Here is an 18,850-nt window from a genome sequence, read left to right on the forward strand (position 1 = left end):
CGCTCAGTTTCACTCTCACTTTCTCCATGTTGTCATGGAAACACATGATCAGGAGGAGCAGCTGATATTATCGGACACGTGTGTGTGTGTACCGGTATGTGTGTGTGTTTCAGAGCAGGTTCCATCCATCCTTCCACTTGGTAGGGCGAGAGGGAGCTTTGAATTCCCTGAGAATTCGGCCATCTTCTCTTCAGAGGCTCTGAGTAATCCCTTATGCCCTATACCGCTGTGTTAGATATGGAGAAGCTTAGAGAATGTATAATAGGCCTCTGCCAAACAAATCAATAGACTTCAAGTTCAGAGATCAAGCTTTTTAGTGTCTACCCTGAAATAGCCCTATGGAATTTTCATCATGAATAATCTTTAAATATATACTGCAAATGCAATCATACCACATATATTGCATTACTATTGCTTGGGAGGTAACTACACTAGTATTGTTTAAAATATGTTTTTGAGAGTCCATGATTGGCCTATTATGTGTGTTAGTTCTCTCGAATCTTAGAGCCCATTTGAATTTATTTATCTGTCTGGTGATCTTCTCATACTGAATCACCAGAAACCCAGGACAGTCAGCGCACCGTTGGCACTGCGTTTGAACACGACCAATGACTGCAATGATTGCATCAGTATTACACAATACAGACGCGTTTTCTTTTAAATTGACTGAACATTGAAACTATTGACTAAATTGACTACATTGAAAACCTTCATTTACAAGAAAAAAATATGTGCTTGCCGTATACCTCCGAAAGGATTAAGAGTTTAATGTATAAACATGAGCTTATTTTCACCACTGGTTTCACCCCTTGGGAATCTAAAGTGAACTGAGAGGTCCCAGACCAATATCTCAATCGAGGAATTGTTCTGGTGTCAGCCAGGCTACATGGTTGGGCCATTTTATTGAAAAGATACTCCCATTTTTTTCCCTTTTTATCAAGAAAAAATGTGATTGCCAATTGGATATCAATACTTTAAGGTAAGCCGCTTGACATTGATGAGCACAAAGACTAATCAGATGGAGAAAACAGTCAAATCTCTGGTCTCTAGCTGTTCGCAAAGCCTCTTGTCCAATAGGCTGTAATCCACAATGCCTCTCCGGTGTGGTAGACTGAATAAAGCACAGTGACACATCATCATCAGTTCACTGTCTATTGTTTGAAGGGTTATCAGAGGTCAAAATCTATTCCCATCTATGGACAAAGACAATGATTAAACAAAAATACAGTGCATCAGTGCATCATTCATTGTGTCAGAAGAGAAAATACCACGGAGTCCAGTGTCATCACTGATGTAGTTGCTTCCTTGAGAGGTGGTCAGCCACAACAAGTAGCCTGGCAGCCTAAACACAATGGACTAAACAGATCAATAAATATAAAGACCTGGTAGTGTCTGCACTCAAAATAGCCCACTGTACAAATCAATAAAGCAGAAAACTCTCAGCTAAGGCCTCGTAAAAAAAAAGTAAGGCTTCAGTTACATATATACACCTCCACAGATAGGCTACCTTGTGGCTGGGTTGTCCTTTTGCCCTTCGTCCTCCACCAGTTTAAAAAAGCTTTGAATCATTTATGGAAGTTTTGATTTGCTCTTTTGATCAAAATGATATCTTACCTAGATGTTGCCCCCCCCCTCTGCAATATTTATCCATTTATCTTGAGGGGGTGTGGGTTATCCACCACTGATCCATTTCCTGCCCTTGTATATTTGCTCAGATATTGGCCATCTTTTGGCATAAGGGAGCTCAATTTAAAGGGACACCAGGCAACGTTTTCGTGTTAATTAATCATCTTCGTAACTTGGTATATGGTTAAATGACTCTTTACGGGGCGAATGAAGGCTCTCTCGCCCGCCCCTACTGCCTGAAGGAAGAATATCCCACTTGCAAGTTCGGTGTATCCTACTCGCCGACCGAAGCAGGATCAGTTTACAGGACAGAGGCAGGCTAATGAAACGCTAGAGATTGTTGCAAACGTGTGTATAATGGCAGAGCCGGCAAAGAAGCAGCGAAAACCCTTGATGGAAGACGCAAAGAAAAGGAAAAGAGCTTCAGACCGAGCGAGGGGGAGTTTCGTAGAGAAAAAGCATCAGGCTTGCCTGGTGTCCCTTTAACTACAGCTTTGCTCTACAGCAGCTCTCTTGTCAAGTTAACTATAAAGCCCACCATTCTGAAAAACAATTTATATTATTGGAATCATGTTGTTGCATTTTTATGTAACAACAATACCCCATGTTGTTGCATAAACAGCAAACAAAACAAAAATAAATTCATTGAAATGTTTTAGCACATGGCTAATCTAATTGAAACAACATACCAGTGTTGATTTGCTGTGGTAATAGACAATATTTATTTAATGTCTAGTTTTATTTAAAATAGGTATACATGTACGGTGTTCATCGTTTCTGTCATATTGATCAATAAAAACATTTGTTCTGTTGTTTTGTTTTACACATTATGTACAATCATACCAAGATGAACAACAGGTAGCCAGGGTTACTTCAGCGCAAAACAGAAAACAAAACACATTCACAATGCAACATGCCCCAAGAACCCCAGCCCCAATTACCCCTCTACCCCAACCCACCCATGACCTCTGACCCCTCACAGTGTCACCCTCTTTGTCTCACCTTAGTACCACAAAAAAGTAAAAAAAAAAAAGATAAACAAATCAAACACAAATTTAAAAAAAAAAATTCCATCACATTTATTAGACTATTTCTTCATCCACATATTGGTTTGTTGTCTCTCTCTCGCTCGTTATTATTTGAAATTCTCTTTAGTCTCTAGGCTACAGTTTTGACGTCACGTCCACTCAAGGATGTCCTTGGTAAAATGCTGGAACCATTGGAGTCACAAAGAAGCAGACAGTGTCAGTTCAGATCAAAGATTCTAGAACAGAGCTCTAGAATCTTTGGTTCAGATGTGCTGAAGCACCACGCGACTAGTTAGTGATATGCTGACATGACACAGCGGTGCCCAGATGGGCAGTTCAACAGGCGTCTTGTACCTGATGGACAACATGGCAGTTCAGTGTGTCAGTGGCTCAGTAGCCGGCCTCATCACAGGTGTCAAGAAACTGAATGTGATGTAGGATGAGATGAAATCAAATTCCATTTGGACATCATGGGGTTTTAGTCGATCATTTTGTAGCAAGTTCAAACCACCTCAGCTGTTAAAGGTGGAACATTTGGAGTTCTATTAAATGTCATCATTCCATTTCTGATCTCTCTTCTTCAGGTGGTTACTTCACTTCCCTACTTCCCTGCAGCAGTAGAGCGGCATTACTGGAGGCTGATATGCAAATGTGCTGGGGAATGGTGGCATTGCCTCTCAATACAAAATAAAAACAAAAAAGGCGGACATGCGAGTCACCTATGTCTGAGCCCGGTCTGGTCTGTTACATAAATTACACACGCATACAAAAGCTATGAGCTAATAAATATTCCTAAGGAGCTTACAGCGCTGCAAATCCCTTCGCTTTTGTGCGGGAGTTATGTGTGGCCCGGCGACGTGATCTGCTGTAATTCTTGACAAATCCCGCAAATCTCTTCACAGAATTGGGGTTGATGTTCCCACCTAGATGTTACACGAGGCTGAATGCTCCAGCCCTCACTAGAGGGCATCTGAGAGCAGTAAACGCGGCGACTGCAAAAAAAGGCCAATCAGCACTTCTCAAGGTGAACAAACCCACCCATATAATGAGTGGAAAGACACTGTATTGCTATTCATTGTACTGTGCAGAATGCATTAATCATTTGATTCAAATTTCTAGGATGTCAGGTGGTTGACAAACATAATCCTGTGGTCCTCCAATCAAACTGATGCTACTTACAAAAAAAATAAAACTAGGTGTATTTGTGACACCAGATCCACCACGGTTGGTATGACTTCTGTATAATGGCTTTTCATAGAGTAAACTGGATCAAAAGAAACATGCACTGGAGTTCTGATTTTTGCTAAGACACTAAGTGTTTCAACTCGGCAGGAAATTAGAAGATGATCAAAACCCTTTGCAGCCCCATTGATGGCATACCCAGGCATGCTGAAATCAACACTAGTGTGTGAAACGTGATCTAGCACCCAACCCGCCGCCAGACCTCTTGCGTTCAGTCTGCAAAGTAAGTAAGTTTTAAAATGTTCGACAGGAGATAAAAGAATCAAGGTCGATGGCAACTGTGACAAGAGCACTCTGCCTCTCCAAGGCCCAAAGACCTCTTGCGTTCAGTCTGCAAAGTAAGAAAGTTTTAAAATGTTCGACAGGAGATAAAAGAATCAAGGTCGATGGCAACTGTGACAAGAGCACTCTGCCTCTCCTAGTCCCAAAGCTTTGTTTATGGTGCGCACTTGAAAAGAGACACAGGGGACAAGATTACCGTAAAAATAACACTCCTGAAATAGGCCTGGGCATTTTTTGTTCGATGCAAAGTGCGCCTTTCACTTTGAATGCGTGGTGTAGGACTACGACAAGGAGAAGCAAGACATTTAGTGTTCCCCTGTAAAAGGTCAAATAAACAGGTTCTTCCCTGGCAGACACGTCTTAAAATCCTAAAACTGCAGTTCATAAATCAGAGTGAACTTTAAAGGCTGAGTGTTGAGTGCTGTTCACTCAGACTCTGGTACCTCAGTACCTTGGAGAGCACACATAGGCAAAAAAGACCCCAGGGTCTGGTCGGTGGGCCCTGAATAATGATGAGGGTTCTCATGGACTCTATAGCACCCCTCCCCCCCCACCCACCCACACACACACACACACTTCCCCTGTGTAGCCACGGCCTTGTGATGTTTCTTTCTGTTTGAATTGTGCCATGCCCCCTGCGCTCCGCTCCCCCTCCAAGATACTGGCCGTGTTGGTTCAATGTGAATATAGATTAGAGAGTTTGGCAGTCATCACACACGCCTGCCAGCCAGACATCAAAGCCTCGGTTTTCAGTCAACGTCTTCAACGTAGACTGCAGATTCTTCCTACTCTGCAAATTCGGCCATGTTCCCTGGCAAGAACTGCTCAGTGCAATAGTGTCTTTGCACGACGAAGCAGATACCAGCCAGGCGCATACTAAGAAAAGATGGCCTTGCTTAAAGCAAGAGCACCTTTTTGCTCTCTTAAAAGCATTTTTTCACTCCTGTCACAGTGAAAATTAATATCCAGAAAAACGAATCCAGCCTTTTAAATTACAGCGTCATGTTGAACGTCCTCTGGAGGGACAGCAAATGTCTCAATGAGGACAGACATCTAAATAAAAAGGCAAAAAATGGCCGTCGCATACAACAAAATGGAAAGTACCAGGGTTTTTGGTGCAGAGTGAGGGTAGCCAAGAAGCCAGGGCAGGGGCAGGAGCTGACTGTTTCAGTAACTTTTTATTGTTTTAACTGTTCATTCACATGGACAATTAGCAGATCGCTTAGTTTTACCAGTGCCATGTTAGCCAGCAATTTTGACAAGTCTTTACTGCACACATGGGGCCCAATAGCAGTAGTTTGGTGTAAACCCTGCACACGCATGCTTTCTTTATTCCAACTTGAGTTAGAGGCCCAGAGAGACAATTCCGGTAGAGAAATCTCTGCTGACAGATCTGCAAACGTTAGCATACAATCACAAAGATGGACAAGAAAACATTTCCTTTTAGATTGCTGGACGGAGAAATAATGACAGCGTGACAGATCGATGCAAAGCCACAGCAGACTTAACAAAGACAGCAACAGCAATCGAGAGGCAGGGAGAGGGAGGGAGGGAATGAGAGATTACAAGTAGGAAATCTGCTGACTAGCTTAGTGTAATCATTTCAGATGCCTCACATTTACAACCCTGGGAGTTACACAAGATTAGTGTGATACACAGTCACTGCTGGGCATGTGCCCACACACACACACACACACACAACAAATTTAAAACCCCCAAACAAGTACTTAATCACAGCAGCGGTTTTGTAATACGTTTTTTTCTCCAGTCACAGAGTTTCCATTAATGTGTGTGTGGTGCTGATGCACCCTGCTGCTGATACTGCTGCCTCTGAAGCCCTTACTGGGTCTCTGTGTGATTCCTTCCTCATGGTCACTCTGCTACTCCTGCTAACTCCTCTCAGGAAGGTCCGGTCACCAGCTGACAAACACTACTCCAGGCCACAAAACAAAAAGAAAGCATGAAACTAAGTCAAGAAGAAGAGAGTCCAGAAAAGTCTATTGAGAACAGCAAGTGTTTTCTCCAATGTTGCATCCCTCTCTCCATTGGCAGGTCAGGAGAGAGTTTCGAGAGCGAGAGATGACAGAAAATGGAAAAAGGAGACAACAAATAAACACCAAGTTGTGTCCAACTGTGTCCCTTCAAAATGATGTGGCCATGAGTTCCTCGCCTTAAGACTTGCTGTGTTTGCAGGACAGCAAAGGTGGGGTAGGGTGGGGTTAGGTGGGGCGTTGGGGGCAGAATGTAAGGGAAGGGCACTCTCCTGTGGGCAAGAAAATGTTCACCGTGTAGTCACATGGGCAAGTCGGGCAAGACAGAGGAACACGCGCACACGCACGCGCACACACACACACACACACACACACACACACACACACACACACACACACACACACACACACACACACACACACACACACACACACACACACACACACACACACACACACACACACACACACACACACACACACACACACACACACACACACACACACACACACACACAATCTGCTCACAAACAGACAAATAACAAACATTAGCAGAGAGAGAGGGAGGTGCCCCAAGGCCCCTGGCCCATATAGGCAGAGGGGGCCTGGAAGAGTCCTGTGTGGGTGAGCGATGAGGGGAGAGGGGGGGGGGGGGGTTGGACATAGACGCTGGACCTCTTGTGCTCTCACTGTAAACTTTGAACTTTGAAGAGCGCGGTTTGGTAACACAAAGCCAAGACCTTCTTCTTCCTTCTCCTCCTCCTCCCTCATTCTCGTCGTCCCTCCTCCAGCACCAGTTCCTCCGCTGCCCCCAGCATGTGATTTCCCAGTTCTTGCCCACAGGGGGGCGCTGTTCATTTACCAAACCTCTGCTCACAGGAAGCAAAGCTCTGAAGGGCACCCAGTAAGTCCTCATAGGAGATGTTGGCGTGGGTGGGCAAGGAGCTGTTGCAGGAGAAACACACACACACACACACACACACACACACACACACTTAGCATCATTGGTGTGCTGCAAGAAAAAAAATATAGCTACACACCATTAGGCATATTTACCATCCATTTTATCTTCATACCATGAATCATCACTGTCATCTCCATGGATAAAATATACCAATTCTAACTTATTCTTAGGGAGTTGTAGAACATAACAGCCATATATTGAAATTCTCATCACTTCTAGAGAGAACATTGTTTAAAGCTGCAGTAGGCAAGTCTGACAGATTGAGGGGACACATTTCATCACATCACATTTTGGTAGTGATGATGGACTCCCTTGTGTTCACGCCGCGAGAGCTACGTCAATAAAGTGTCATGTTGTGTGAATTACATAACCGCTAGAAATTCAGCCCAATCTCTACAAGTGCAGCTTCAGAGAATTAACTTGGGAATGCAATATTGACACCACACTACCATCTAGTGGTGGTATGTGGCAATTTTAAGTGCTAATTTACTGGAGTTCCTACTTATACCTCACATCAGAAAATGAATTAGTTATTACTTATTCAAGAGGATTATCGTGCTGAATTGAGGCACTTTAGAGGATCACTGATGAAGACAGAAATAGAAAAAAAACGACTAGGACTCAAATACAAAAATGAAAAATGATGAAAAAGATCACTAATGGATGATTCTCCTGTGGACGCTTGTTTATTTCCCTCCGAGTGTTTGTCAGTCATCGTGAGTCCTAAAACCTTCTACACCTCTGCGTTCCTGTAGAGGGGCTTGCTGCAGCAGGAGGGGCTGTAATGATGGAGGTGACATGCGACTCAAGTGTGTGACGACGAGTCGCGTTTAACTATTAATCTGCCCAGGTAATTACGGCCTCCAGGCATACCTACACTCCACTGCAGAGAGGAGGCGTGAGTGCACATGTGTAAACACACACACACACACACACACAAACACACAAACACACACAAACACACACACACACACACAAACACACAAACACAGGTGTGTCTACATATGCATGCTCAATCACACAGAGTGCAGTTGTTTCTTTCTCTCATAATAATCATGCTTCTACACACCCACAGACACACAGAATAAACAATCACTACTTGTCTGCACGTTGTCGCATATTACTAACAGCTTTCTAAACACAGGTTGGCAGTTCAGAGATAAGGTTAAAAAGGAATGTTAAAAGCGCTATGTAAATAACCAGACGGATCAGAAATAAATGAGACAAGAAAACAGAAAGGCAAATATGCACCTGTGGGTGCAAGTGCCTGTTGCTAGCATATCTAGCTTATGACTCTGCCTGCCTGTCTTTAGGGAGCATTGCACAGCCACTGTACCTGTTGGCTACCATTCCACCCACACACTCATGAAGAGACACACGGGCAGCGAATACTCACATGAACTCTGACAGTCTGATGTGCCAGGGCAGATATCCCAGGGTGCTTTGCACCGCTCCAAACTTCAGCACCAGGTCTGGGTCTGGGATGTTCCTGGACTCTACAACGGACAAATGAGCAGGGAACTGTTAGAACCGTGAGCTTTGGGAACATCTAAGATCTGCATCACCCACCCGATACATAGCATGGTTGGATTATCTGCTGGCTGCAGCAACTCGAACAAGGTAAAACTGATTGTCTTCGGGGTTTTTTTCTCATACTGACAGTACTCGGTGACCTTGAGAAACGGAAATCTATATAAAAACTTGTCGGATTTTTTCCATTATTATATATTCAATTAAATGATGCTTTTACGGGATGAATGTTTGTTTAGTATGCAAAGGGCCCTATCGTGCACCCGGCGCCAAACACAACGCAAGGTTTGTTGTTATCTTACACCCAATTCAGTGATGAATTTTTCGCCATGCACTCCACTTCAATTCAACATTGCGGCCATAGGCGTACATTTTTTTTTTTTTTTTTAAATCATTACGCCACAAACATACATACATACATACATACATCCTTTACATTACAAGTATGAAATCAGTATTTCTGCACCCTGGGTAGTGAACTAGATAGATAGATACTTTATTGATCCCCAAGGGGAAATTCAAGAAAAGCAACGAGCCAGCCAGGAGTTGAACCTAGAATCTTCTGATCCGTAGTCAGACGCGTTATCCATTGCGCCACTGGGCCGCCTACCCCTACTATCCTGAGCTACAGAACCACGCATCTCTTGCTGCATGGCAGATCAAGCAGCGGACATTAGGTTTGATCCTGGTTGCCTAGAAACGCTACTCCAGACCTGGGCCCTAACTCCTCACAGAGTGTTCATTTTGGAGCAGACAACAATGAATTCATTGGTGTGGTGCAACTCGCGTTCAAGGTACTTGGCAGACTTTCTGGCCGCCTCAAAACGGTGGCACTGGCTGCAATAGGATACCAGTGATAATGAATGAGTGGTCACTCACAGGTTCAACGGCCACATCCATTAGCACTTCTCTGAGCCTCTGAGAGAACAAGCGCTATGGTCCAGAATTAATGGCTCATGGTAATGTAATGCGTTTTTAAACCTTTTTTCCTTCGTTTCAGTGGAAACTGTACTCCCAAGGGGGTGGATACCAGAATCTCGCTGTGTAACGGCTGACTGCTGTGGTATGCACCGCCATGCTGATAATCTTGGGCAGGTGGTCCCAAAAAGCCCAATACAGTCAATGTAAATAGACACGGTGGCCTCAACTACACTGCAGCAGAGTTGTATTTAGAGCAACAGTGCACAGGAATTGACACATTTTCGAGGCGTGCCTTTCTACATTGCAGGGTTGTCGTATCATATTCAAATGAGTTTGTCAGAAAATAACAGTGGCTGTTGCTATAAGCTACCCTGGCTATGCAGTATGCAAACATCCTGCACAAGGGAAAAAATAACCATCAGATAAAATCTGAAAACTGGGGGGAAATGGACATTGTTTGCCAAGTTTACTGCCTAGGTGCAATAGACAGCTGACATGCTACTTTATAGGAATTCACATTATAATGTCAGGTAGCTTTGTCGACGAACGACAATCACTAACACTAATAATTATGTTTAAAGTTAGCTTTTCTAAAATTCCAAGAATAGGCTATGTATGGATGCATGTACGTTTAGTCCCGCTGTCCATAGGCACAACCGTGTTTTCGGTGAGCATGCTGCAACTTGCTGGCAGTAGGCTACAATGTACCCCGGCCAGCTAGGCTATTGCACTGTATTATAATCTGTAGGATAATTGAGTTTATTACGATTTTTATGTGACCGCCCTGCACGAACATATTACTCTGTCAGAAGTTATTGTTATTTTAATATTAGTCAGTGTATAAAGAACATGCAACAACAAAATCAACTTAGATATTTAGATACGTTTTTCTTTGATGTGTTGATTGCTTCTTTACATGAGCCTATTGATCGCTAATGTAGTGGAATAGGCCTAATCCATTTTACTTACTTAAGGTATTCCCAATATTATGCCAGGTAGCTTTGTCGACGAACGACAAACAAATAAAATAGCCTACCTCATGTGATGGACATTATAGAACATAGCCTAGTCCACAGTGCCTCTAATGATCAAGAGGGATTATTTGTCACATACAGTTACAGTAGGCTATATAATAACTACAGCGTCTTAAGTTGCATAGGCTATAATCCGTTGTCATTCACTGTATGGCTGTCAAATTAATAAATGTACTTTTCGAAAAGCAGCATGGCCATCATCACGTGAAATGAGCACAACGAATCAGGGAAGGGAACATGGGCTTCTTACACTTACGTCATGTTTTTTCAAATGGTTCCGCAACACACTACTGACACACCATCTGCGGCTGCGGAGCAAAATGACTTCGGGTCTCCAGCTGATTTAAATTGCTGATACAATGGTCGAATGTGGACGGGAGGGCGAATCGTAACAAAAGTGTGTCGGATACATTTCTATCCGACATAATCTAGATGTAGTCTAAGTGCGTCTGGTATGCGCAGTAGAGTAATAGTGTGAATAAACCACCCGATCAGTATGCATAACATTAGTCTGAAAAGTTAGTTTGGAGAGGTGTTGGATCACTGGGAGTCTGTCTCAATTGGTGTACTTACGTGAGTACACTTTTGTGTAGTACACTATGTGCACTGTGTGCTTACTGGCGGAGTGCGCAAATTTTAACAAAATAGTATTGTCTCATATCAAACACTAACTCCGTGCACTTCACGGAAATGACGATCGCAAACATTTTAACATAACTTTATTGGCGTCCTCAACTCGACAGTGTCATGGTCATACTGTGTCAAAGCATGAAGCGTTTATGTTATAACTTGCTTGTACCTCCATAAAGTCTGTTTTACACTGCTGCTGCTTCAGCTTTCTCAACTGCGATTTCCACAAGTTTGAAAACGCTCCCTCCCCTTCCGCTATTTGGCCAAGATGGCGTCCGTTAAGGGCGAAAAGTGTCCAGCGTTGCACACTCAGCTTTTTGACCATTATGAGTGCACCATCCGGGAACTTGCAGCGCCCTTTGTGTCGTTGGAATTGTCAGTGTGAACACCCTCATGCACTCAAATTAGGTATTGTAAGTGCAGAAGTACGCGATTTGAGACACAGTCTGGATGAAAGAGTGAAAGGTCTTGGGACAGGATTGACCTAATGACCTCCTCCCTCTTTAACAGAGATAACCTGGCTCTGTTGCTAAGATGCATGGCGGCAGCTAGGCAACGGCTGACTCCACACTCAGAGACTTAAGCACCCGAGTGGAGACAAGCTACTTAGGGGTCGAGATGATTACAGAGTCCCTTCCACCGCAGGGTCCTGAAAGCCACAGCTGCCCAGTTCACTGCCTGCATGAAAATGAGATTAGATGGCCTCACTTGGGAGCTGAGGCTAAACCTACTGTTCCTTTTCAGGAGTAGTCCGGATATCCTCTTTGGCAGTAATGGTCTGTTTCACAACCAGCATCATTACAATGTCAGCATTACAAGGACACCATTTCAAGACAGGATCGACAACAGAATATGAACAGCCTACTTTCCTGACATATGTCATTTATGTCTGCATGATAAATGTGTCTGCATCCATACAGGTGCCTTCTCAGGTGCCTTCTCAGGTCTTCATTGAGATGACTGTACTAGAAGAGAAGGCTTCTACTCGTATCTGTGTGTCAGTCTATAAACTGTGAATGTGATGCTACAGCACAGTGAAGATGGTCAGTGTGTGTGTGTGTGTGTGTGTGTTGTTCTAACTCACCTCTGAGTAGCGAGTCGAGCAGAGTGACATCGATGTCTTTGGCGGCTCGCTCCCTTTGCTCGACCGCCCGGCACAGCTTCTGTGCCGCTTCCACGATGCCCTGCCGCCCGTCTTCAGGAGACAGCACCTTCACCACCGCCTGGCATGACAACACTGCACACACACACATACACACACGTCAAAGAAATCCAACACACACACACACGCCTGGCATGACAACACTGCACACACACATACATCAAAGACATCCAACACACACACACACACACACGCCTGGCATGACAACATTGCACACACACATACATCAAAGAGATCCAACACACACACACACACACACACACACGCCTGGCATGACAACACTGCACACACACGTACACGTCAAAGAGATCCAATACACACACACATACACACACACACGCCTGGCATGACAACACTGCTCACACACGTACACGTAAAAGAGCTCCAACACACACACACACACACACGCCTGGCATGACAACACACACATGCACACATGTCAAAGACATCCGACATGCACTGTCTCTTTTACACACACAAACCTGGTAAGACAACACTGCAGGCAAACACACATCACACACACACAGGTAAGAGTCTCAACATACAGCATGTCTCTCACACACACACACACACACACACACACACACACACACACACACACACACACACACACACACACACACACACACACACACACACACACACACACACACACACACACACACACACACACACACACACACACACACACTGCAAACAAACACATATATACGGGTCAGGTCAACAAAGTGAACATACAACATCTCTTACACACACACACCACCGCTGCCTGGCAAGACAACACTGCAGACACACACACGTGTCAGAATCTCAACACACACATCACACACACGGGTCAGAGTCAACATAGTGAACATACCACTGCCTGGCAAAACGTCACACACATAGTCAGAGAGATTCAACATGCACAATCAAATAGACACAAGAAGCAAAGATGTGAATTTTCTATATAGCCTAAAGGCCCATTCACACCAAGAACGATAACGATAACTATAAACAAATATCGTTCTCGTTAATATGAATGACCACGTTCACACATAAACTATAACGATAACAACATGAAGAACGATATCGTTGGGGATCACTTTCAAAGCGATTTTGAGAACGTTAAAAAGCTAATAGCCAATCAGAACCCATCGAATTTTAGCCGTCACATTCATTAACACAACGAGAGAATTTGTTTATCGTTGTTCAGTGTGAACGCTTTTATCGTTATGGTTATAGTTATCGTTATCGTTATCATTCTTGGTGTGAATAGGCCTTAACACGCAATACTGGGACATCCTCCAGCACACACATTAACAAAGCCCACCAAGGTGAGACCAAAGCAGAACAGAACAAAACAGAAACTTCAATACCGACAGGACGCAAATCCCCCTGGCTTTATACAACTCTTAAAGCCTGGTTTATCAAATTTATAATACTTTCATGCTCTTAACAGTCAGTGGCAGTCTAACAGCCCTATGACTGGTAAAACCTTTAACATTGTCAATGAATTCACCAACACTGAGGTGTCTGATTTTATGGATGTGGAAACGCAGATGCAGTTTTCAAGGACGTGAACAAACTAGCCACAAGTGAGAGATACCAACCTGAAGTCATGCACTGTGATAAAACGCAACTGGCACGTAATTAATGAACTTTTTTACTATTCCACGCAACCCCCCGCCACCCCCCCCCCCACACACACACACACACACACACACACACACACACACAGACACACAAACACCGGTCATAAAACCCTGATCACAAAAGAGTAATACAACACTGCAGTAAAAGCACAGATGTCAGTTAGAAATATATCTCCCACACACACACACACACAATTTTTCATCTCAACATGATTTCATTGAGACACAGCCCTACTTGAGAGGACACTACTCAAAGTAAGTTTTCACTCAAATTGTCCACATTATATAAACACTGCCTTGACGCCATTCACTTTTAAATCAAACCTGGCATAGCTAGGCCTGGACAGAGCTTCTTATGGCCATCAGTTTTATAGAGTTTTTGTTTTTTACTATAATGAGGTTTCCCGGAGTCCTATAAAACTGTTCTGCCAACTCACAGTGGAAACGATTTAACCCTGATACCCTTCAACTTCAGTTTGGATCCACAGAGTCTACTGCATCCAAAGCAATGGCAATGACTAATAACTACATATGCAGTCAAAATGTCTCTTCCATTTCCAGTGAAAGAGACAGATATCTCAGACACACACACACACACACACACACACACACACACACACACACACACACACACACACACACACACACACACACACACACACACACACACACACACACACACACACACACACACACACACACACACACACACACACACACACACACACACACACACACACACACACACACACACACACGACACCACCTTGTTGCTTCAACACAACCACCAACCTCTATGCAACACTAACAGTAGCCATAGAATTGGATTAAAACAAGGCAGAAAGAGAAACTATTCAAACTCCAAGCAGACTTCGCCTGCGGCCTTGGATTGAAGACAAGCATGGATAAATGAACTTCCGTAACATTCACAAACACAGCCAGACAGACAAGGACATGTCTAGCCTTGGTGTACTGAACTGGAGATGGAGACAGACAGACACACGGTTATTTAGCATTTTCTTTTACTATAATAAGGTTTCCTGTACTCCTATAAAACTGTCTGGCGGTGGTAGCGTAGTGGTTAAGGAACTGGGCTAGTGTTCAGTAGCCTGAAAAGCTGTGGGTTCAATTCACAGCTTCCACCATTGTGCCCTTGAGCAAGGCACTTAACCCCAAGTGTCTCTGGGGACAAAGGCCCTTGTAATATAATTGATATAAGTCGCTTTGGATAAAAGTATCTGCTACATGAATGAATATATGAATACATATTCTGTCAGCACACAGTGAAACACACACACACACACACACACACACAGTGTAAGATTTTGTTTTATGTGACCTCCATCTGGTTAGGGGCAGGATTTTATTTTAGTTCAAGCATCTCATCTCAATAAGACCCTCAGCTGTGCTGTTTGGTACCGACCCAAGACAAGCAGGCAGGCATCTGCAGACACATTTGTGGCCAAGCCAGCCAGCAAACAAACAAAACTCAACATTCCAACGATTTCCAAAATATTTAGTGAATGCCTTGAACAAGAAGGGTGACCACTTGTACAGACATGAAGAGAGAGAGAGAGAGAGACAGACAGACAGACAGACACACAACCCTGTGAGGCCATCAAAAATTAGCCTCCCGTATGTTCTGTGCATGGTGCCCACCAGGCTGACTGGCTTAAGACATAGCTCTTGTGTGCCATTTCAGATCTAGGAGTGGGAGTGAGGCATATTAAAATAAAGAGGCAGAAATTAATCAACCCATAGAGGCAAGGTTTGACTGACTAATACAATTTCCCCACATCCTCCATATAAACATGCTCTTATATGAAATATGCTCTATGCTCTTATTAAACAAGTAGTATAAATAATCTAGGATTCAACTAAAGGCACATTACAAAAGACATGATCGTTTCATTTCTACACCACCACCCAGACATTCTGAACAGATCAGCCAATGACCCAGGCTACTACTGTATACACATACATCATGCACACACACAAAGTACAACCTGGAGTTGCACTCGTTTTCTTGCATCCCATCAAGTTTTTCCCGGTGTAACCTAACTAAGTAGGGTTGCATCTGTCTCTTCCTCTCCCTTTGTAGGGAGCATATGAATCATAACGGAGGATAAGTAAACCGGTTTCTACTGGGTGTTGAGATGATTTCGCAACTTTTGCTTAATGTTTCGTTCAGTTCTGCCTTTCACCCAAATCCAAATTCCACCCAGATGCTTTATTGAAACAGTTGGAATGCTGGATATTCTAAACTGATTATTAATGAGTGGTGAGTACTGGGTAACGTGAGAACAAATAGTCCAAATGGGCATATGTCTATTGTGCCTTCTGTGTGTGTGTGTCTGTATAGTGTGTGATCTCACCTTGATGGTCTTGTTTGTCGCTGCCATTACTTAAAAACTCCACAGAGTACTTGGAGCCGTCTGCCCCCAGCTGCTCCTGCTGCTGTTTGAGGATCTCCTCCATCAGCCGGGAGTTATTCCTCCTAAACACACCTGAGAGAGAGAGATGCATGTTAGAGGAGTGATGGACAATAAGAACAATGGAAGATGACTGAGAAATACAAAGAGATGAATAGAATAGATGGTAAGAATACAACAATATTTAGAGATGAATGAAGTTGGAGTGTAAGATAAAAAAAAAATTACATGTGATGTTGACCTGTTATATTCTGAACATAACCTTAAGAAAAGACTGATTTGTTCTATTGTGTCAGAGCTGAAGGACTAACTGTTCAGCTAGGGAAATCTTTTCTATTACATTGCAATATCTTAATCCCACTCATTCATTACCTTTATTTGAAATGTCAGCGAGATCTAGTCATCTTTGCTTTTATAACTGTTCCATGCATCCAGCTGTTTCTTACATTAACTCATGAGGGCACGGTCACGTGACGTCCCAGTCATCGTTCAGCTGAGACTTGCAGACTTCAACATCTCCCACCATGAATAATATGAACAGTTCCATCATGACACTAAATTTACCACAAGCCTGAAATCTATTCTACAAGTCCTCAGTCACATGCTGTAATAAGCGGAACATGGGAAGACTTCAGATTCAACAACGAACGATCTTTTCTTAGAATAGAGGAAACTGGCATTCATAACGTACATAACCAGGTGAATTGAGACAGAACAGATAAAGATTTCACATGCCCGTACTTTGCGAATAACGTAATTCAACGGACAATTTGAAAACAATGAAATCCCTTAAAATACGATGTTTTAGTGACCATGTTGCTAACACAACAGAAAATGCAAGATTGCATTACGATATCACAAGACGAACCAGTTCCTACATCCCCAAAGACAGAAGAGCGATTTCCCTCATAGACCTACACCCATTGTTAGTAAAGAGCACGTTTCCTCAGACCAATTTTATTTTAACTCCCTCTCCGTTTAAAACTAGCATTCTCCACTCTCAACGTGGACATAAGAGTAGCTCAACAACAGAAATCTGTCCCAGCTTTGTTATTCCCATGGATATCACGTACGCAAAGATGCCAGGGGCTAATGGGAGAGGCGATGAGCGAGTCAACTGAGTCAACTGTCCTTTCATCCCAGATAAGGTGGAAGACGGTAATGATGATACATCAACAGGTTTAGCCTAAGGAAGGAAAGCTCAAAGTTTAGACAGAATCGTTGTAGCTAAGTATCATGCTATGCGATTCTGTGTCATTCACCACACCCCACTCACAATCCAAACACATGTTACAGTCTGAATACAGCAGGCTATCTGAAAATAGAGAAAGCGTCAACGGCTTTCTCAGGGATCAGAATAACGCTAAAGTTGCAGATTGGCCAATATCAATATTTAGTATTCGAGCATATGGCTGACGACGGTGCGCGTGACTGTCATGGTATGTTACACTACTAGGCTAGGCTACTAGCAGCTAAGCCATAGATTTTTCACACTTGATTGGTATGCGCTTCATTACCTAGAACCAGCCTTACCTTGATTATCGTACACGCTAACATATGATATCCCCACTGCCATGCACCAGACAACAAGGTTAGCTATGTCCGAATATCGCGGTTCCTCTTCGGCTATCAACAAGCCAACATGTAGAGGTAGCTTCTCTAGCGCTTTCCCGTCCGCGCCAAAGCGAAAACGGCGACCGACACGTTTGCCGGTCGTGGGTGCCAATTTCTTATGGTTCGGGAACCCCAGTGCTATTGGAACAAGTAGAGCGGCTACAGCCCTTTTCCATATCCGTCCATTCCACTTCCAGAGATGGCTTCGGAACCAGGTGACTAGCGTTCTATGGAGGTGGAGAAGGGCATGTAGAAGCCGCCAGACGAACTCGAATACCAGTGCCATAATGCAGTCCTTCAAAAAAGAGCCACGATGTGATACAATAATCTTAAATAACTACTCCGTCGCATTCTAAATCCTCGGGCGACAGGCACACACTAAGCTACCGCGGGTATGCCATCTCTCTCACTGCCAACACTTCATTTTGCCGGCTGCCATTTTTTCTGTCCCAACCTTTACACTCTGAACTCCATGAGTATTACATGGAGCTATCTGATTGGACAGTTAACACAATTTGATTACGAAAGAGATACTTGGAATCCAGCTGACAGTCTCCCCCTAGGGGATAGTTCAAGATATACATTAATTTTTAAAGGCACCCTATTAACAGTTTTTTGACATAATAATTTTTTCTACAGACTGCTGTCGGTGCATATTATATCAGAGTTATGTTCAATAGGCCTACTTTGTTGCAAAAGAGGCATATGTAGTTAGTTTATTACTACGCCTCTTAACTGGGGGACCTTCTGGGTGCCTTTA

General features: G+C 43.5%; 1 protein-coding gene and 1 non-coding gene across 2 annotated transcripts; both read right to left on the minus strand.

Moving 5' to 3' along the window:
* Positions 1 to 5,337: 5,337 nt before the first annotated feature.
* On the minus strand, positions 5,338 to 18,544 carry nus1 (NUS1 dehydrodolichyl diphosphate synthase subunit). The gene is made up of 5 exons (XM_076272600.1): positions 18,010 to 18,544; positions 16,420 to 16,551; positions 12,333 to 12,485; positions 8,530 to 8,629; positions 5,338 to 7,114 (listed from the first exon to the last, which is right to left on the minus strand). Exons 1-5 carry the CDS (start codon positions 18,374 to 18,376, stop codon positions 7,024 to 7,026), a joined length of 843 nt encoding a protein of 280 aa, XP_076128715.1. The 5' UTR covers positions 18,377 to 18,544; the 3' UTR covers positions 5,338 to 7,023.
* On the minus strand, positions 9,195 to 9,267 carry trnar-acg (transfer RNA arginine (anticodon ACG)). The gene has a single exon. It is a non-coding gene; the product is annotated as a tRNA-Arg (tRNA).
* Positions 18,545 to 18,850: the final 306 nt, after the last annotated feature.

The sequence above is a fragment of the Alosa pseudoharengus genome, unplaced genomic scaffold (genome assembly GCF_046254945.1).
Source record: "Alosa pseudoharengus isolate Yale_2024_CS ecotype anadromous, Long Island Sound unplaced genomic scaffold, YU_APseudo_1.1 YU_APseudo_1.1_scf_7, whole genome shotgun sequence".
Lineage (NCBI taxonomy): Eukaryota > Metazoa > Chordata > Actinopteri > Clupeiformes > Clupeidae > Alosa > Alosa pseudoharengus.

Bases quoted from the DNA above. Each gene is read 5' to 3' on its own strand.
- nus1 (XM_076272600.1), bottom strand. From the start codon at position 18,376: ATGGCACTGGTATTCGAGTTCGTCTGGCGGCTTCTACATGCCCTTCTC. The intron at 12,486-16,419 runs GTGAGATCACAC...GTGTGTGTGCAG, and splicing joins CGACAAACAAGACCATCAAG to TGTTGTCATGCCAGGCGGTG. The intron at 7,115-8,529 runs GTGAGTATTCGC...CTCCTGCAACAG, and splicing joins ATCAGACTGTCAGAGTTCAT to CTCCTTGCCCACCCACGCCA.